Source organism: Berghia stephanieae, chromosome 2 (genome assembly GCF_034508935.2).
Source record: "Berghia stephanieae isolate SIO BIC M18660-M18661 chromosome 2, UCSD_Bste_1.3, whole genome shotgun sequence".
Taxonomy (NCBI): Eukaryota; Metazoa; Mollusca; class Gastropoda; order Nudibranchia; family Aeolidiidae; genus Berghia; species Berghia stephanieae.
Window position 1 is genome coordinate 11,905,633 of NC_088361.1, and position 21,708 is coordinate 11,927,340.

Genomic DNA, 21,708 nt, shown 5'->3' on the forward strand with positions numbered 1-21,708 from the left:
CAAAGAGTCCGTCCAGGGAAAGGAAAAATCAAGTAATCTCATTCCAAGACAATGACAAACAGCAAGTTGGAAAACAGATATAGGGGTATAGAAGACATAGTAGGTGACTTCCTGCCCATGGGAGGTCAAAAAACCCCGCCTAAGACAGAGTTTCTTTATAATCTGTTGTGTTCGATGGAGATGTTGATGACAGAACATTTTGGATTAATAGTGTTAGACTGTAGAGGTATGAAAACGAATAAATATCATAATGGGCACTGATGGTCAATGAAGATGAGTCATGTTACAGTGAATGACATAATCAGTCGGATGGTGAAAAGGTTTGAACTGAGATATAGCCAAGTTTAGTTAGAAGGTCAATTTTGATCAAAAATGAGTTCTTGTCATAAATGGTTAAATCAACCCTTTTTGTACATCTTCGGAAAATATCAAAGCTTAATTTCACTTCTAAATATTTTTTACAGCTAGTCAAGTTGAACAATTATGAAATTTGAGAAAAGTTGCTGGATACCTTTCCCATACATCTGACCTTAACTTCATGAAAAATCACCCGATTTAATTCAAATAAAGATTAAAATGCTCTGGGGAGCATATTCTTTCAGAAGATGAATAAAATGCAAATCTAAAATTTTCACCTTCCGACTAATTATGTAATGCACTGACACATACAATATGGAAACACATTGTTATTATTATTATTAGTATTATTATTATTGTATTATATCACATTTTTACAGTTTTAGGTTAGTTTAATTTATTTTACCTTTTATTCAATCACTTTGTAAAATGTGCATCATCACTAATACTAATACACAATTTGGTAGAATCTCTTGGTTTGTATAGATAAAGAGAAGTTTAACAGAGCTTGAGACACTTATTGTATAGGGCATATAGTGAAGGGAATATAATACAGAGTAATATACTAGACTAAACTAGTTTGGCAGTGGAGATTTACAGCTTATAAGTTCCTGTTACTCTAGGGTCAGAGGCAACCAAGAATAATAAGACAGCGAAGCTAGAAAAGTTTTCATGATTTAATACGTGAGAAGCAAACAAGTTACTTAATTTCGAAATTTTAAAGGAAGACTTTTTTTTACACAAACAAATTTACTAAAAGTAAAAGAGAAAAGTCCAATGATTTGTTTTCAATTGAGATTTTATTGACAAGTTTCGAATAAACTATTTGTAACAAGTTAACTGGGTACTCTGGAAAGACACATATTTTAAAATTTGTCCAGAAAACTCATCATTCAAACGTCATTCAATTTAAATGACCCTTGTCTTGGTAAAAACTCTCAAACCTGGGACTTTGCGGTAAAACATTTTTTTTTTACTCATCCAATTTTGCAAGCAATCTGGAAACATTAATCACATAATAATATTTAGTACGATGATGGCAAGACAGCTAAGCAATGTCTTTGTCAAAATCTTCGGATAATGATTGCAGTCTTTAATTCATGAGATTAATATGCCTCCATATTTATTGCCCATAATACAATCTGATTATCATGAAATCAAGTAAATTTGATAAAAATCCTTCGGGTTGATTTAATTTGACAGCCATTGGTACATCACAGTGATTTCTTTGGACGAGTCTATTACATTTCATGCAAACATTTTCAATCAATTTTATTTATCACAGAAAAATCGGAAAATCAACATTTGTTCTAAAAAAAAAATTGAATTTAAAATCATAACTAGCTAGAGGAACACCCAAAAATTTATAAAGAGATTTTAAATCGTTCTGGAGAGATTTTTTTTTTTTTTGTTTGTTTGTTGCTTTAGGTCTCTTCCAACACAATTGAGGTTATATGAGAGACCGCTGAAACAAAAAAACAAGCAATCTAACAAAAATAGTACAAATATCAATCAAAAGCATAACTAAAGATATCATAAGCTAAATTATAATAACCAAGAACAAACAGGCAGAGGATTTACAGGAAAAAAAATATCCCCTGTCAAAAATACAATCACAAACCAAAGAAGCAGGATAGGCTAGTAAAGAGAAGAAGAAACGACATCACTATCGGATCGTATACCCATGCGAACATCATAGGTATATGATTCAAGGGTGATGCTCCCATCCAACCACCCGCGAGAGAGAGAGATTTTTTTGGTTTGATGATAAAGTATTAGTAGTTATTTAGAATATTTATGAAAGCTAGTTCTAATCAGATACAGGCTAAAAAAAACAACAAAAATCACCCAAATTATGGAGCTGTCTCAACAATTATTTCAGTTATTATCCCTTTAACACAAAACTGACTTTCTTTTAAGTCATAAATTCAACCATTATTTATCAAACTATCCCATTTTCTTCCTTTATACTGGTTATGAAATGTGACAAGTGCCGTAAAACCCTTTAAAAAAAGCATAAAATCAAACATATAATGGCAGACGTGACGATTTTCACCAAGAGAGCAGTAACAGCATTGCTTGTAGCTCAGGAATTTGATTTTAATGATGGCCTAGTCACATTTCTGTTATTAATCTTTTGGTAAAAAAAATATGATATGAAGTCAGGAAAGAGACAATTTTAACCCCACATGTGGAAGGTTAAACGCCAAAGGTTTTTTTTTTGTAAAAAATATTTATTTATCATCATTTTTATTTTATTTATTCATTTATCGATAGATAAAAAAAAAAAAATATATATATATAATATATATATATATATATATATATATATATATATATATATATATATATATATATATATATATATATATAATGTTCACCAGTAATACAGTGCAGGATGCATTCCTCAAACTCAAACCAATCTCAATATCCGAAACTTATACAATTCTTTATTTTCTTTGTACAAGTTTCATGTATTTCTCGTTTTCACAGATTCCTCATCTTAATTTTTTGTCCAAGCAAGAACGAGGAATATGTGTCGCACTGTATTCAGTTTGTCTGTGTCAGTCACTTTGAATGAGGAAAAATAAGAGGAATGGATTGAACAAAAACAAGTTACAGTAAAATTTTCACAAAACCAAAACAAACAAAATATGGAAATCATGAAAAAAAATGTAAAAATCACAGAATTCTGTAACATTTATCGAGAGATAAAACAAACACAATCATTTCAAAATTATGTGAGCCATAGACAAACACTTGAGTCTTACCATAGAAATGCACTCACTTGTCAAAGTAATCTGTGACTGTTCCCTGTAACTGAACATTTGCAGTGATGGGCTCGTCGAGCCTTTTGCAAATGCAAGCCGATGAAGATTGAAGATTACCTCCCATGAGCATCAGATTTTGGGATGCTGGGAATCTAGCACTATTTTTGGCTTCTCCTGAGAACGTGCTGGAATCCAGCGAGGACTGTGTATAGTATGGGACTGTACATCAGAGTTTTACAGTCTATACTAAAATTACAAAACATCAATATTGTCACTGTCAGCGTGGCTCAGCGGTACAGTCTTTGATTTGTAACCGAAAGATACCGAGTTCAATCACACGTCGCTGCACTGTGCAGCACTGTTATTCCAGTCTTCCCTTGGAATAGACCCAAGAGACAAATTTCCCTGTGGGATGAATCTAGCGAAGTTTATTTTATTTTACTTTACTATAATACGAGAACTAGAGATTCAGTCTTAACCCGTCTTGTTTCATGAATATAGGGAAGTAGATATGAGTTAACATGTTCTTTATCACATTGGGAAGAACAACATGTAGTTTGACTATGACTAAGAGGACAAAGCATTGGATCAGCTGAACTGAAAGTAACCTAAACATACATGTAAAGTGTTTCAATCCATTCAAGGCTTCTGAGTACATGATCATCGCAATTGATAATGATTAAATGATATATCCTAAGGCAAACAAAACAAACATATATAATAATCATAATAATAACAAAATATAGCGTAACAACAGAAGTCATTATTCTTAAATACACCTCTGATAATGCATACATTAAATGTTCAACCACATCAAATTAACAATGTAGGGAATGTATACATTATCATCAAACCAAGCTTCAAGGGGCTTTGCTACTGTGGAATGGGGTTACTAAGACAGCCCCCAAATGTGAGCCCCGATTGAAGATTATTATAAACAAATATGGTAAAATGTACACCATTTGATAGATTTTACCCTTCCCCACACTTTATAAAAAGAACATTGGATAGATTATTTTAATGTCTTTTTAAACATTTTTATGTGATATATTTTGACATTGAAATAATCTATCCGTGGTATGTGTCTAAAGTGTGGGGAACTGTGAAATCTATCAAATGTTGTTCATTTTACCATATCTGTTTAATATAATATTCAATCTGGGGGGTGAGTGGGGACACATTTGTGGGTAGGTCTTAGTCACTCCAATTGGCCATAGTCACCCCACTTCACATTGCCCCCTTTGTTTAAAGCAGGCTTTTTACCAATTAATGGGAGGACCCATACTATTTATTCCAACAAGTACTTGAGTCATTAGCTACGCTGGTAATAAATGTGTCCACAGTGACGCACATAAAGCAAGGTTCAAAAATTGTTGTCAATACAATTGGCAATCTGTTCGGCACGACCCGTGGGTTTGTTTTTGCAATGTTGATAAAGAAAGCAACTTTCATATTGTATCCGATATTCAATAATACTTGAATACATAGTTAGAAATCATATGGTAGAAAAGTTCATTATAGATTGTCCCAGTTAGAAATAATCCAAGGACATAAACTGTATATTGTTTGTTTGTTTTTAAGGGTTTTACGGCGCTTGCAACACATTTAGGTTATATCAGCGCCAGTAAAAAGGAAGAAAATGGGATGGTAAAAAGTTCTAGAATTACAATTAGAGCACCCAAGAAAAAGTAAGACAAAGGGGAATTGAGAACAAATAGGGATCAGATGTAGATTCCAAGAGCATACCACCAATGTAATTAGTTTGAGATCACCTACAAGTCTCATCCAGACACAAGCACAAAATCCAACAAAGAGGAACACACTCAAATGCTTACATTATACATTCAAAATAAAAATAATAATACATAACAGAGAGATGATTTACAAGGAAAAAATTATCATCTCCCAAAACAATAACTATGCATTTGACTGTTTCCCTCCCAGCTAGGATTCCGGCCAGTGCCAGGACAAAACCAAGTAATCTCATTCCGAGACAAAGACAGAAAGCATGTTGGATAACAGATATAAGGGATAGAAGACACAGTATGTACCTCCCTGCCCGCTATGGGAGGTCAGGATCCCCACCCATAAACTGTATATTGGTTTTATCAATTTTGTTATACTTCAATCTTTAAAAAAATAAAAAAAAAAGGAAAAAATTTGACCCACTTTTCACACACATAGAGAGTAATAGTGTTGATAATGTAGGTAGATAATCACAGATATACTGGAAGTGATGTATCTGTGTGTACAGGCGCAGCGCACATGTAATGAAATAAAAGAACATGCACAGACGGTTTGCTTGGAACAGAGTACTCAGGGTAATCTGCGAATTCATGAAGGAAACTCACAATGTCTCATACTGGGTTTTTGACATTGAAATTGCAATGCCTTCATATTTAAAAGCCTTATAAAATCAACAAAAGTGCTAATCAACATTAAAAATATCTCAAAGTTAAAAACAAATATTATCTGTCTTGCTGCACGCCATGTATCAAATCACATTCAAATATTTGACGACATTTCTTTGAATGAGAATTCCACAAGGTGACACCATGAAAAAGACGGGACAAAATGTTATTTATCAGTATGGGTAACGTTAGGGAGAATTTTCTAACATTTGTGAAAGAAAATTAGGCCGTGAGAAGAAATGGGTTTTCTATTTGAGTAAGTTTTTCTTTCTTTTTTTATTTTTTTATTTTGAATTTACAAATCAAATTAACAGTTTAAATGGTTTCATTGCAAATGCGAAAATAAAAAAAAAATTAATTTTAAATGTCAACCCACATCTATTATCAACTACAATGGATCATCTCTTACTCTTTCTTTTTTTTTTATTATTTCTTTTTTTTTTTACAAATATCTCCTCTCAAAATAAAACTGCACTACTACAGAATGGCAACTTTCAGAACATACATGCTGGAATGTACCACTGTGCCCATCGAATTAAAATGTCAAGCTTTCTAAAACTATGCTTAAACTACTGGGTACAACTGAACACTGAAACATGGGTAATCAATACATGACAATAATCATCTGATGGTATTTAAAGAAATAATCAAAAACCTTAATATGCATTGGTTTAGGTTTAAGCAAAATTGTTGAGGAATTATATAAATAACGCGGTGCATGCCTGTACACTAAATAAAAGGAATTTAAAAAAACCCCAAATAATAAAAAAAAAACAACACATGAATGGTCAGGGATCATCGTTAATGAAAAAATTTTCAGAGCATCAAGTGAAATTTGCATTACCAATTTTCTCTGGAAATGATAAGTGGGATATCAAAAAGATGTGTATGACAGTAAGATGTATGATAAATAAATCCAACACTAACCATTGACATAATCAATGTTTATTGTTTTTTTCTCAAGTAGGACAATCACAGCCTGCAAATAATTTTGTATGGTGTGTCAAAGATCCTCTCTACCTCTCTTACTCTCATGTCGAATGAGTTGTAAATTAGTCGTACATACACTGCTGATTTTAAGCAGGTTTCTTGATGAGGCTGTTCACACCAGCTGATCGTAGCCTTTATAAACTCATAGCCTGACACTGATCAACAAATTACGTCAAAAGACAAGTTTTTGACCACAAAAGAAATAAAACCGTGAGTTGTATTCAATAGTTCAACCAATGGGATCATTTATTTCCTTGAGCACTACTAACGACAACTCACTAGGCAGTGCACCAATCTATATGTGACATCAAAAGACAGGTCCTAGTGTCAGGCTATAACTAAACAAAGGTTACAATCTAATACTGAGTACAGTGGAGCACACTTATAATGAACACACTTAAAATGAACAGGTAATGGAAATAACAAATGCGTGCCTGTGTCACATTATGATAACAAAATAGATAACTACATATATAGAGAACCGTTGTTTTGTGTCTGGGTAGTTATTCATTTCTCTGCTTCAACAGAGTAATAAATTTATTGTTTTTTTTTTCTTTTTTTTAAAAAAAATAACAAACGATCCTAACGTCAGGTATTGATTGTAAGTGAGGTGACTTGTTCACTGAATTGAGTATGTTTTGGAAAATATTCAGAAAACAAATTTTTTAATTGCAATACAGAGACAACTGTAAAGGTATCAATTTTATATTAAATTTTGAAACTCAGATCTGCTCCAAGTCATCGATGGAAAATTTGATTCTGATAAAAGTTTTATTTGAACTGAGATTGTCTTATTTCTTAATAATCTATTGGTGCTTAAATTATTCAACTCAATTGTCTATGCACCATATCCAAATAAAAAATAATTTCATTAACTCATGGCATCAATCCAGATGAATGATAAGAATGACTGGATAATATTGACATCATGATTGCCTTGAAAAACAAAAGCAAAACAAGACAATGGTGAATCCACTCTTTGATCAAAATCAAAAGGAACTCCTTATTCAACGTATGCTTAGTAACAGCTTTGACTACCAATCGTCTTCAAAATAAAATGATTCCAATTTAAACAAAGTAATGCTGATAATTAAAAAAAAAATAATTATAAAACCAAATACATATTCAGTCTCTGTCACAAATTTAAATCATAAATTCTCAATTGGATGAAAAAAAAATGTATTTATTGAATACCACAAAGCGAATGATTGTCGTGAAATATGATAGAAATGTAATGATGGTTTTGAAATAAATCTCAAAGATTTCTGTCTAGAATGAATTACATAATTACAACATTCTATGAAATAGGGTTGGGGTTTTTTTTTAAACTAAAAAGGAAAAAAAACCAAACACTTTCACAGCCAATGAAAAATGGAAACAAATTGTTTTGTGTTGTTTTGTTTTTTTCTCCAAATGTAATTTGATTCTCAAAGGGCAACAATTTATGTCTTTAAAAGCATTTCAAAACCACTACTGAGAATCAAATATCATCCACCAGAAAGCATTAAAAAAACTCAAAAAAACAAAGCAAAACAAACAACAAACAAAAAAATTATTTAAAAACAAACAAAATGTAACAGATAAGGGATCACCTCCCACACTATAGTGAAGAAAATGAAAACAAAGATAACAGAACTTCAATTAGGCAAAACGCTGACTAACATTGGAAGTTACCCCTGCGTGCACAAATATTTGCAGGTCTGATAACCGAGTGCAATTATGGGCTTGACTTAACATTGCTGTGATGGACAATAATTTGTGTTGATTTGAGAGTATCATCATTACAACAATGAGCCTGCAACAATTTAGGTTATCCGACCTGCAAATATGTACACATTGGGTTCCCCCTCTATGTCAAATTGCAATAAGAATTACACAATGAGCATGGCAAAATGATGACATGCTTTTTTTCTTTTTTTTTTTTATTCAGTCAATATGCCGCTGTAAAAATCAAATCTTACTGTTTCAAAAGAGGATCATTTGGAAATATCAATTTTCAGCCAAGTTTTGCCGCACTGAAGATTTCTATTCCTTGTTATCATTTTATTCTGGATTCATATTTTTATGCAACAACTAGGTATGCGTCTTTTACATAATAACCATAATAAAACATGATGACGCAACTCATGAAAGCTAAGGATCTTAGACGACATGTACTTATTTGCAGGTCTGATAACTCAAATTGTTATGGTCTCGTTGTTGTCATGGAAATACTCTCAAACAAAAGCAAAATATTCTCCACAACAACAATGATAAAAAAAGAGGCCATAATTGCCTTTGGTAATCAGACCTGTGAATATGTTTACATCGATCTTTGAGATTTCAATATATGGGTCACGAAATTGAAACCTGCTTTCCTATAACATGAAAATAAGGTAAGTATGAGTTGCGAACGAGGTCCAACCTACAACAAATTAATCCCGCTAACAAGTTCAACAAGCTATTTACAGTATATATTATTATTATCTACATGGGGAGGAATGGGGAAGGGGTTGGATCACGCCTGCACCATCATCACTTCAGGACTGGCATGATTCTCGTGGTCCTGGTGAGGCTCTCCTTTCATGGAGTTTTGTAATCTCAAGGACACTGCTGCTGTCAAAGCTGCTCCTTTGCCACTGCCATCGTGGGACAAACAAAGCTTGAACTGAAAATCAAAATAATATATATAAGTATAAGATAAAGTAAAATGGAATAGAATAATAATAATAATAATAATAATAATAATAATAATAATAATAATAATAATAATAATAATAATAATAATAATAATAATAATAATAATAATAAGACACTTGTTGAGCGCTTTCCATGAAACCAAACATCTCAAAGCGCTTTACAGATAATGAATTACATTACGAACATGTGTATAGTCGAAATGAAATATTGAAACAAAATACATAAATGCAAAGGGGGAGGGGGGAAGGGAGATGGTCGTAGTAATGGAATGTGTACATTTGTTTTATCTAACATTGACTGGATGTCGTATCTTTGTTTTGTTTGTTTTTAAGAGTTTCACAGTACTTATATACAACACATTTAGGTCATATCAGAGCCAGTACATTGATATAAAATAGGATAGTAAAAAAAGTTTTAGAATTACAATTAAAGCACCCAAGACAAAGGGCAATTTGGTTCAAATAGGAAAGAGATGAAGATTCCAAGAGAATACCATCAATGTACTTGGTTTGAGACCCAGCTACCCATTCACTGTTGGGCGGACAGAGGGGTCAGCAAAAAATCTCAACAAAGCTATCAGGATCCCCGATCATTTTTTTTTTTTTAATAATGTGTTTCAATTTTGTTACGGTTTTTGTTGGTTTACGTCCATGTCATTGAATTTCCTTCATATTACTTATTTGATTAATCATTTTCAGAAATGCGTTAGTCTATGGCAATACCCAATGTAAATTTCCAGAGGTGGATACATAAAGTTCATCTTATCTTATCTTATAGTCATTGTCCCGTTCTACACGTTACGTGTTGCTGTTGGTCAGGGACCCCTTGTAAAGCGCTTTGAGCATCTTTAGTGGATATTGTGCAATATAAAAGCTCAAGTTATAGTCATTACAAACCTTAAAACAAAAGGGCTCATTTTTAATCACGAAAACTTCAGCATATACTTATAAAGTCCTCTCTGTGTATGTCCTTATAAAAAAAAAAATTATGCCTTTTGCGCCACGATATCATAAGATATCGTCGCCTAGGCATTCCAAGAAGGAATATAGATAACTCATCAAACAAGATGTCTGATGTCAACAGGAATCACACATGTTGTCCAAGTGAGCAAATTGGGGGTTAATAATCTTGCTCAAGGAAAAAAACGAAAGTGCCTGAAGCGGGGCTCGAACCCAGGTCATCTGGATCACAGTGCAATGCCTTAACCACTCGGACACTCCGCCCCCCATAATATGGGGACATATTATGTCCTTATAGTTGTAGTAATTATAATGTTTATTCCAATCAAAATTTTATTCATATTTTATTCCTATTTACCTTGAGTCCAGGTTTGACAAGTTCCCTCATCTTCAGACACATCAAATTGTGGAACCGTGGGTGAAATCGATACAACGAGCCGTCAACAGCGATTGTCATGTTCTTTTTGTTCAGGCGGTTTATAAGAGTAGCCAGGCCTGAAATTAAACACACACAAAAAAAAATCTGGCACAATTAGCATTTCACAATTATTTTCGCTTTTCTTTCTTTCTTTTTTTTTTTTTTTTAATTACCAATGTTAACAAAATTTCCATTCAAAAAATTATTGTAAAAATAAAAATGAATATAACAGCTTCAAAACATAACAAAATACCAAAAACAAAATCCGGAACGTTTCGGGCTCAAAACCCTTCTTCAGCCAACAACAAAAAGAATATAAAAAGATAAAAACATTACTTACAAGAACCAGATCGACAGCAGAGAAATATTTGGCTTCTGCCAGCTTAGTATCACTTTGAATTATTGTAAGTGTAAGAAGAGTTTAGGGAAAAGAAGCAAATCTATTGCTTTTCACTTCTACTCAAAGTAGCTACTTTCAGAGCCATTCGTACCATGGAGTCGGAGCCTATCCTGGTTTCTATAGCATGAAACGGACAATATCAATTACTTGCTACCCTTTGGATAGGATGCTAGTCAATCGCAAAGTAGTCTCTGCCAGATCTAACAGACCCAGCTACCCAATCACTGCTGGGTGGACAGGGGGGGGGGGGGGGGGGGAGGTCCGAAAAGCAACACACAAATATTTGATGACTGGAATATGTGGGTCTCATTATCATTAATTCCAATATACAAAATAAATAAAAAAATTTGAATATAACTGAACAAAAATCCTGATCTTTCATTTGATGTTGGGGTTTTTCTTTTCTACGAAGCTCAATTTAGACAGGAAAAAACAAAACTTTACTCTTTTTCTAAGGCACAATAAAAAGTAATAAACAACAAAATCATTCTTTTTATTTAAAGCTGTTATAGTCATTTTTGTTTATTACTTTTGACAGTCCACAGCTTCTAGCTAAGTATCACTTTCATCTTACAAGGCACTTTAGGGTTTCTAGAAATTGTTACAGTGAATGACATAATCAGTCGGATGGTGAAAAGGTATGAACTGAGATATTGCCAGGTTTAGTTAGAAGGTCAATTTTTATCAAAAATGAATTCTTGTCATAAATGATTAAATCAACCCTTTTTGTCCATCTTCGTGAAATATCAAAGCTTAATTTCACTTCTAAATATTTTTTACAGTTAGTCAAGTTGACAAAATATAAAATTTGAGAAAAGTTTCTGGATACCTTTCCCATACATCTGACCATAACTTCATGAAACATCACCCGATTTACTTCAAATAAAGATTAAAATGCTCTGGGTAGCATATTCTTTCAGAAAATGAAAAAAAAATGCAAAGCCTAAATTTTCACCTTCTGACTGATTATACCATGCACTGACACGTATTATGTGGAAAACTGTAACTTACCAGCGGCGACCAGGTAGGCAGATCTGGCGGACACCAAGGTGCAGATATATTTGACAGTTTTACAGTCTTCTGGCGTGTACGATGAAATGTGCAGTTCTTTTAGAACTTCTTTTGTGTTGCCGAAGAACTCATCTGTGTCACTGTTTGGGAAAGAGGAATCGTAAAAAAGTATTTTATTTATTAGATTTATAGAGTGTTTAAGGGGATGATTTTGTATTGATGCATTGCACTTAGTAAACAAAAAACTCATAATGTACCAACACACAAAAATTATGTTGAACCTTGAACGTTTATAGTCTGATGGATAGAATTTAGTGAGAACTACTCATAAAAATGGCTGGGTAAAAGCAATAACAAAGTGCTGAGTGACGTCAATTTCGTTCCCTCTAGGGTTGATGGAACCAAGACACAATTGAGTGACTGGGTACTGATATTATATAACACTTGTGCGGCTATTTGGTCTAGTGGTATGACACTCGCTTTCAAATCGGCAGGTCCTGGGTTCAAGCCTCGCTTGGCGCATAGTTGGGTCCTTGGAAAAGGCTCTTGACTCACATGCTCTCACCGTACTCAGGTTGTAAAATGTTTACCTGGCATTAACAGCATTGTCTCTGTTAGAAAAATGTAATGTCGCCTAACAGACGTCACGTCCCGTCCTAAACGTTAAATGTTGCTGTTGGCCAGGAACCACTTGTAAAGTGCTTTGAGCGTGTTTAGTGTAGTGGATATTGCGCTATATAAAAGTAAAAGCTCAATTTGTATTTATTAATCTTTTTTTCTGCTTACCTCTCAATCTCTGACATGTATTTGGTGAAGAACCTTCCCCGTTCAAAGAGGGGTGAATCTTTGTCCACGGCTCGGAACAAAACGCCTTCATTGACCATTCGCTCCAGGACGAGTCGGACGATCTCCCCCATGTACATCCCTGACATCATTTTCTCCATTCTGGTCCAAAAGACGAGTGAACAGGGCGATATAGAAAAGCACTTTAAAGTGTAAAATCAAATATAAAGTAAGGCACAAACAGGCAAAATTTCCCTATCAAAAAAAAAAAAAAAAAAAGAAAAGAAAAAAAAAACAGAGCCAACCAAATAAAAATTTTAAAAAGAACACCAAAGAAAAACACATTTAAAAAAATAATAATAAATTTTTAAAAAGCTAACAACGCACTGATTAAAAAGAAAGGAAAAAAAAGAGAAAAAAAAAAAAGAAATATAAAAAACTACAACATAGATACTAATTAAAAATTCAACAAACAAAAACATAATCAAAGCACTAAGCAAAATCTAGGAATTTTTCTGACCTAAAGGCTCTAGCTGTGGATTGTCAATGGTTCGAGACAAATGTTCAAAGGCTGAGGATCTGAAAAAAAATGTGTGTGTGTGTGTGTGTGTGTGTGGGGGTATATGTTGTATATGTTGTGTGTGTGTGTGTGTGTGTGTGTGTGTGTGTGTGTGTGTGTTCAGGATTCGGACAAGATAAACTTACATCTGCTTTCCGGGGTTGATAGAAAACGTGTCGACTTCCCTGTCGTATTCTGTCCGTATAAAGTCCAAACAGCCGTTGTCCCCAAAAGCACCCCACTCTGTGTTGATGATCACCTGGGGATGAAGCAATAGAGTAGTGAGACCATAGATATTATTACAGTTATAAGTAGTCTGATAGTGAGACTTGGAAGATCAAAGTCCAAACGTCCGTTGATCCAAAAGCACCCCACAAGTGTTGTGATAGTTGTGTCATGCCACTCAAGTTGTGGGAGTACTCATAGTCATGTCATCATGGCCTATCCTGTGCTTTTCTCTAAGGATGTGCTCTCGTGCTGCTCTGGGCACCACATGTCCACAAGATAGTCTCAGCAGCCCACTTTTCATGCTTCCAGCTGTTCTCCCAAGTTTTGCCCGTGCTCTGTTCAGTGTTACCCATTAATTCCATTATTACAGTTATAGTAGCCTGATAGTAAGCCTTGGAAGTTCCAAGTCCAAACAGCCGTTGTCCCCCAAAGCATCCCGTTATTATTATCTTCATCATAATTATAATCTTGACAGTTTAAAAGAGTAATCTTTCCTTGTGGTGATGATCGTAACTGCCTTTTCACCATAACAGTTTGTTCATATTTTATTCTATGATTAAATAAAATTAACTCTTGATTCTCTTTTTTCATTTTTTAAAAGCGTTACCTTCATCATTTCTTACTTTTTTTAAAATGAAGGATTTAGATCGACGTGTATACATCATCATCATCATCACCAAGCATCATCATCATCATCATCATCATCACCAAGCAGCATCATCATCATCATCACCAAGCATCATCATCACCAAGCATCATCTTCATCATCACCAAGCATCATCATCATCACCACCAAGCATCATCATCATCATCATCATCATCATCATCATCATCACCAAGCATCATAATCATCACCAATCATCATCATCACCAAGCATCATCATCATCATCATCATCATCATCATCATCATCATCATCATCACCATCATCACCAAGCATCATCATCATCACCAAGCATCATCATCATCATCACCACCAAGCATCATCATCACCAAACATCATCATCACCACCAAGCATCATCATCATCATCATCATCATCATCATCACCAAGCATCATCATCATCATCATCATCATGATCATCACCAAGCATCATCATCATCATCATCATCACCAAGCATCATCATCATCATCACCAAGCATCATAATCATCACCAATCATCATCATCATCATCACCACCAAGCATCATCATCACCAAACATCATCATCATCATCATCACCAAACATCATCACCAAGCATCATAATCATCACCAATCATCATCATCATCAATCACAGTGGCCAATGTTAAAATATGACCATTGGTGACGATGTTGATGCCCTAGCCCCGCCTACCTGCTTGGGCTGCTGGTGCTTGTCCTCGTCCTGATGATGCCAAGTGCCCACGTTCTCCAGGCCTTCCATGTAGCAGGCATTGCAGCCCGTCCCCAGGATCAAGCCGATCTCACAGTGACGGTCCTCGTGGGCCGCTGACATCAGGGTCCCCACAGCGTCATTCACCACGGCCACAATCTCCACTTTGCAATTCTGCCAAACAACGTGGTGGAGTGGGTATTTAATATCGTATTTATACATTTATAAATAAAACCGTTTAAAATCGTTTTCATTCAGAAAGAGAGAGAGAGAGAGAGAGAGAGAGAGAGAGAGAGAGAGAGCGAGAGAGAGAGAAAGAGAGAGAGAGACACAGGGAGAGAGGAGAGAGATGAGAGAGAGAGAGAGGGGGGGGGGGAGAGAGAGAGAGAGAGAGAGATGCACGACTAGACTGTATTATAGATGTTTAACAATATTGATGTTAATCAATGGAGCAGGCCGACTCTTTCCGTTGGCAAAAATTAAAAGGCCATCAGAAACATGCGCAAAGTAATTCTCTTCCACCACACTGGATTGTGTCTAGATCTAACAGGATTCAATAGTCTGATGTCACGTCCGCCCAGCAATCAGCAGCTTGGTTCGAAACAAAGAAAATCAGTAGTCTTTATTCTTCATGATATGATGGCTCGAACTTTTTCACGTCATGTGATCAGAATATGTAAAAGTCAAAACATGATTAGATTTATAATGTTTTTCTCCTCTGGATACACTTTTATGCTCGTCGGAGAAGTATTTCATAAGGGCGGTGATGGAGATAATGGCGTCCGCCATTGTTCCGATAGTTTAGAACCAATTACTTTGCGTCATTATGAGGGAAGTGACGTCACGACTGTTGAACCCTATTGTTATATGGCACATATACAGCCTCCGTGCACTAGGCTCTACTTACTGTCCGTCTTTTGAGCGCCCCTTTCAACAGTTCACAAATATCCTTCCCGACAACCCCTTCGCACCGGAAGCCCTTGGTCCACTTGGAGAGGCGGGCTTTAGCCAGTCCTTCTTGTTGGCACGGGAAAGAGAAGGTGAAGCCCAGAGGAAGAACCTGGTTGCCCAGGTCGTGGTCTGAAACGAACTTGCCGATACAGTCAGCTATGTGGTCAAATAACTGGGGGGAGAAAATCAGATTAAAAACAGAAAATCAAAAATAGATCCAAATAGAACCAGAAGGCACAGGGACTTAAAAAAAAATAAAACAAAAAAAAAAAAAAACAAACAACGTGAGCTTTTATATAGCACAACATCCAATAAATGCGTTCAAAGCGCTAAAAAAAAAAAAGAGGACCCCAAACCAATAGCAACACGTGACGTGTATGTCAAGACAAGACGCCCGCGAGGCGGTATTACAATTTTCCTGTTTGACAGCTCCGACCTGGAACTCATTTTACACAGGAGTGTGGTGAGAAAGTATGAGGGAAGAGCCTTTTTCAAGGATTAAAATTTGCGCCACCTAGAGAGTATTTTTCAGTTCAACAATGCGTCCATAACAATTTGAGCACAGCGAGGCTAAATCCAATTTTCCTATGACAAATATCTTAGAAAAAAAAAAGGATTTAATTTATATTCTACGTAACACAAACCTGCCTACCATTAAGAAAAAATCGTAAAATTACGGAATTTTGTCTTCAATTATAGAAGTTTATGATCATTTATTTCTAAGTCATTAAAACTTACTGAAAATAAAAGTTGATGTCAGACTACATCATTTGAAGGATTTAGAAATGTTATCAATTTAATTCTTGTGATGATAAATTGTTGCTTTCTTAAAGGTAACTAAAACGACTTCAATTTTTATCTCCACCAAAAATTACGAATTTTTAAATTTTCAAGTTGGCAGGTCTGCATCCTGATGTCAAACTTGTCTTGACATGGCGAGATAATAATATTATGTCAAAGTCAAACCGTTTCGTAATCCGGGCACTTTTGTAAAGTCAAGGTTTTATCCTTTTTTAAATAGTATTATTATTAGTATCATTATTTTCAATAAATATTATTATTTTAAAATAATTCGGTCAAACTTCCACGTGTGACAACAACATGGCAGAGAGGCTGTCGTACTTTCACAGAACGTCTTTTTAAAAAATAATTTTGGACAAAAACATATTTTGCTTCGTGTATCATCAAAATAATCTTAAAACCCTCCCCCTCCCCCCGCCCATAAACCCAATATTGTAAATATCGCAATCTTGGGACTTCTTTGGCGTCTCAGAATAAACATTTTTAAGCAAGTTTGGAATTATCCTCCGGTTTCCATAGCGTGAAACGGACAATAGCAAGTGCTTGCTATCCTTTGGATAGGGCGCTAGCCTATTGCAAAGCACCGCCAGTCACTTCTAAAAGACCCAGTTACCCAATCACTGCTGGGTGAAAAAAAAAAAAAAAGGGGGGGGGGGGGGGGTTCAGAAAAAAATCTCAACTCCACCTGGGATCGATCTCGGTCCCTTTGCGTGTGAAGCGAGTGCTCTACCAACTGAGCTATCGGGACCTCCTTCGTGCACTTATTGATTGTTCTAAAAATTCAATTTTGTGTGTTGGGTCGGTATGATATTTCAGGAAAAATCTTGAAAATGGCCGGTAAAGGGAGAGAGAGGGGGATGGGAGGGGGAGGGAGGGGGAGAGAGAGAGAGAGAGAGAGAGAGAGAGAGAGAGAGAGAGAGAGAGAGAGAGTGAGAGAGAGAAAGAAAGAGAGAGAGAGAGAGAGAGAGAAAGAAAGAAAGAGAGAGAGAGAAAGAAAGAAAGAGAGAGAGAAAGAGAGAGAGAGAGAGAGAGAGAGAGAGAGAGAGAGAGAGAGAGAGTTAAATAGTAATAAATTGTAAATTAAATTAATTGTTTTGTCAAGCAGGGCACGGCCCGGCAGTCGTCGTAATTCTGGATTCATCCCCCTAGATCCGATTAGCATTCGCCGGGAGTCTCAGGCATCTATGACGTAGGTGGAATCAGATAATACCCGAATATCGTTCAGTTGATTTTGTTTCCTTGTTAAGGATTTTTTTTTTCTTACGGCGATTTCAACACGTTTAGGTCATAATAATATCAGCTCCAGTAAAGGGGATGAAAATGGGATGGTGCGGCTATGTGGTCTTGTGGTATGACACTCGCTTTCGGATCGGAAGGTCTGGGTTCGAGCCTCGCTCGGCGCCTAGTTGAGTCCTTGTAAAAGGCTCTTAACTCACATTCTCTCACCTTACTCAGGTGTAAAACGGGTACCTGGCAGTTAACAGCGTTGTCTTATCGGAAATAAATTGTAATATCGCCTAACACGCGCCATGTCTCGTTCTATATGTTACGTGTTGCTCTTGATCAGGGACCATTTGTAAAGCGCATTGAGTACGTTTACTGGATATTGCGCTATATAAAAAGCTCAATTAATTTCAATATTTAATAAAAATAACACCAAGGGTGGACGGACTCGTCACTTCTGTTCTGTTATAAGTTTTTCAAAACCCTATCTCAGGGCATATCTTGAGAAGAGCCAACGATGACCCAGATCTCAGTCGCAGTGCAGCGCAGTAACGTGAGTATTAGAGGCTGAGTGTGACATATTTGATATAAGAAAAAAAAAAAAGATGTCGACAGCGCGGCTTGAAACCGGATCCGACAGAACACCAAAAGAATGAGGTCCGATAATGGAAGCACCCCCCCCCCCCCCTCTCCCCCGCCCCCACCCCGATATCCGGAGCGAGACGATTACCTGGGGTAGGCATAACAAAAAGAAGAAAAAAAAAAGGGAGGTAGAGGTGAGTGAACCGGGAACCCCCCCCCCCCCCCCCCTCCCCCAAATGAGTCGCATAATAGACGGTGCCTGCGTTTCTGGTCGAAATAAGCCCCGCCAACCCTTGCACTTGGCTTTCCTGATGTCGGTCAGGGTTGCCCCACACGAGATGGAAGTCGACACGGACTCCTCGAAACTGAGAAAGAAGTTGCCCGGCTTCTGTACCAGCAAGAGCAGGCATTGGGTGACGGCGAATTGACTTCGTGTCGAGAACCCGCCTGATTCCGCCTGAACCACACGGACGCGCAGTGGCAAAGAGCCCGAGACCGCAGAGCATCTAGTTGAGCGTTGCGTTGGGACGAGGCTGCTGGGCAGGTTCGCGACTGTGCACAAATGCGGTAACGAATTCGCCGCTTGGATACACATACACAGAGATGCATATACAAGATGGAAGTCGGTTTGGACGAATTCAATCCCTCGAAACTGGGGGAGAAGTTGCCAGGCTTTTCCACCAGCAAGAGGACACAGTGGGTGGCAGCCAGTTGACTTTGTTCGACAACCTGCTTAACGGCAAAATCACTTCATCAGTGGGGGGCTTTCCACCTGTCCAACATGTACCCGTTGTAGTAACAAGCCCGAAGCCGCAGAGCATCTAGTTGAACGGTGTGTTGTGACTGTCATGGTCTCAAGTGAGTAAAGAGCTACTCGACTATGCATAAAGATATATGTAGAATGAGGCCCCAGAATTTACTAGTTACTATAAATGAAAAACAATTAACGATTTGTTTACAATGAAATAAAAATAATGATGAAATTTAATTAAAAGAGATAAACAGTGATCGTGGCAGTTACAAATAGAGATATGAATATTTTACGTAACTTATGATAATATGTCAGGTTCATAAGTTTACGTTTCCAGGCAGTTGATGGGCTTGGATGATCTATTCCTCTGATAACAGGATTGGACTCGTAAAATTCCACTTCCAGGCAATTGGTAAGAAGTTATTGTGTAGTCCTTTGACAGCGGGCTTGGGTTTGATCCTTGAAGATTATACAATCAAAGTTAAAAGCTCCGGCGTCTTAATGGTGTAGATATAATATCTACAAAGTCCCAAAAGATAAAAAATCTTACAGTATATAGAAGGAATAGAACGACTGGCCGTCCGGCATAGATTGTGGAGAGAAAGTGAGTGTCAAATGTTAGACCTATCAGCTTTTATAATAAGTGGCTACGTGACAGAATGTAGAACGAAAAGTATTCACTAATTAGAAATTAATTCGAGGGAAGGCTATAAAAGGAAAGACGATCTAATATTAGAAGGTGAAGTTTATCTAAGCCTACCGAAATATAACTGGAGTGAGATGAATTCAGTTCTTAATAAAATAAAATTTAATAAGATAATTGTGAACAACCTTTACTGTGACAGTGACGAAGCTTCCGGGTGAGTTTGCGACGGTGCACGAGTGCGGTATGGAATATGCTGATTGGGTCGATCGACATATATAGTAGTGTGAGCACAGTTAGAAGCTGCTGCCGCATGGATAGTGTATATCGTAATAAAGTAGTGTGAGACTACTAGAAGCTGCTGTCGTCTGGACAGACAGTCATAAAATGATAATGTGATATCATCATAAAAGCTGTTGCCATCTAGTAGTAAGTATCTATTTTCCAAAGATAAGAAATGGCAAAAAGCAGCAAAAACAAACGAACACACACACACACACACATACACAAACACACACATCCGTCAGCCGGATATAACCCACCAACACACAAAACTTAATAAAATAAAATTTAATAAGATAATTGTGAACAACCTTTACCGTGACACCCCCCACCCACGTTTAAAATATACTCTTTAACCATTATGGGAAAGATAGATTTTACAAACGGAAGTAAATTTACTATCATGATACTCTAGCATTAATCCATTGTTATGATTTGTGCTACAATTAAATTATTTATTAACTAGACATGGAAATGTTTATATTAACGTAGGTATATGAATGGGTGACAATAACAATGAAAGATTGTGATTACAAATCATTGTGATGAACAACATGATGGCAATGTGATTACAAATCATTGTGATAAACAATAGTGATGGCAATGAAGCATGATTTAAGTCGATGATATGAAGGTAATTTACTGAATGAAATGAATGAAAATGTAAATGGAATATTGACATTTCAATTATTAATCATAAATGAGTGAAAATTCATAACAATAATAGTAAAGAGAAGATTTCCCAAATCATGAATGGGTATGGTATATATATCCAAACAATACTCAATGTTACATTAAGTTGGGTCATCATGTTTACAAATAAAATTATCGAATTTGTGCGTTCTGATTTGGCATAATTTGCGAGGTAACTAACAGTATGCATGGGAGGTTAAGTTATACCCTTCTCACGTGTTTACACTAATCGAGAAAGTAGGTCGGCGTGAATATTTTCACAGCCTGGTATGTGAGAGATACTGAAAGTGTAATTTTGCAAAAATAGACTCCACCTTAGTACTCTACTATTATTCATTTTGTTATTTCTTATGTACGTGAGTGGTTTATGGTCCGTTTCGACCACAAACTCTTTTAGCAGTAGATATCTGCTGAATGTCTTTAAAGCAAAGACGATGGCCAGTCCTTCACGCTCTATTACAGAGTATCGTGATTCTCTGTCCAATAATTTTCTGCTTGCATATAAGCAAGGCATTAGAGTTCCCTCATGCTCCTGTAATAGTACACCTGCGATGCCCTTATCAGACGCGTCAGTTCTTACAACAAATTCTTTTGATATGTCGGGTAATTTAAGAATTGGTTCTGAACAGAGTAATGCCTTTAATTGGTTGAAGCTATTCTGACACGCTTCTGTCCAAACAATTTTGTTCGGTGACCCATTCTTTGTCAGATTTGTTAGCGGTGTCGCGATGTGCGCGAAGTTGTAAATGTATTTCCTGTAAAAATTTAGGAGCCCAAGTACTTTGCGTACTTCTTTTTTTGTCTTAGGTGGTTGCAATTGTGCGATTTTTGTTTGTTTTTCTGTCTCGGGTGTCTGTGTCCCA

At 36.1% G+C, this 21,708-nt stretch overlaps 1 protein-coding gene across 2 annotated transcripts in view; it reads right to left on the bottom strand.

The window, feature by feature from the left end:
* Positions 1–7,625: 7,625 nt before the first annotated feature.
* LOC144964323 (hexokinase type 2-like) overlaps positions 7,626–21,708 on the bottom strand; it is a 36,096-nt gene continuing 22,013 nt past the window's right edge. The window contains exons 4-11 of one of the 2 annotated variants that reach the window (XR_013643808.1): positions 15,826–16,041; positions 14,901–15,092; positions 13,485–13,597; positions 12,783–12,941; positions 11,997–12,136; positions 10,526–10,662; positions 8,393–9,176; positions 7,626–8,229 (exon numbers count right to left, since the gene is read on the bottom strand). Coding sequence is in view for 1 of the 2 variants with exons in the window: in XM_078898426.1 (XP_078754552.1) it covers positions 9,027–9,176; positions 10,526–10,662; positions 11,997–12,136; positions 12,783–12,941; positions 13,485–13,597; positions 14,901–15,092; positions 15,826–16,041 (1,107 nt within the window). In the remaining variant the exon portion in view is untranslated. Of the gene's footprint in view, positions 9,177–10,525; positions 10,663–11,996; positions 12,137–12,782; positions 12,942–13,484; positions 13,598–14,900; positions 15,093–15,825; positions 16,042–21,708 lie in introns of both variants that reach the window. The other variant, XM_078898426.1, reaches the window with a different exon arrangement.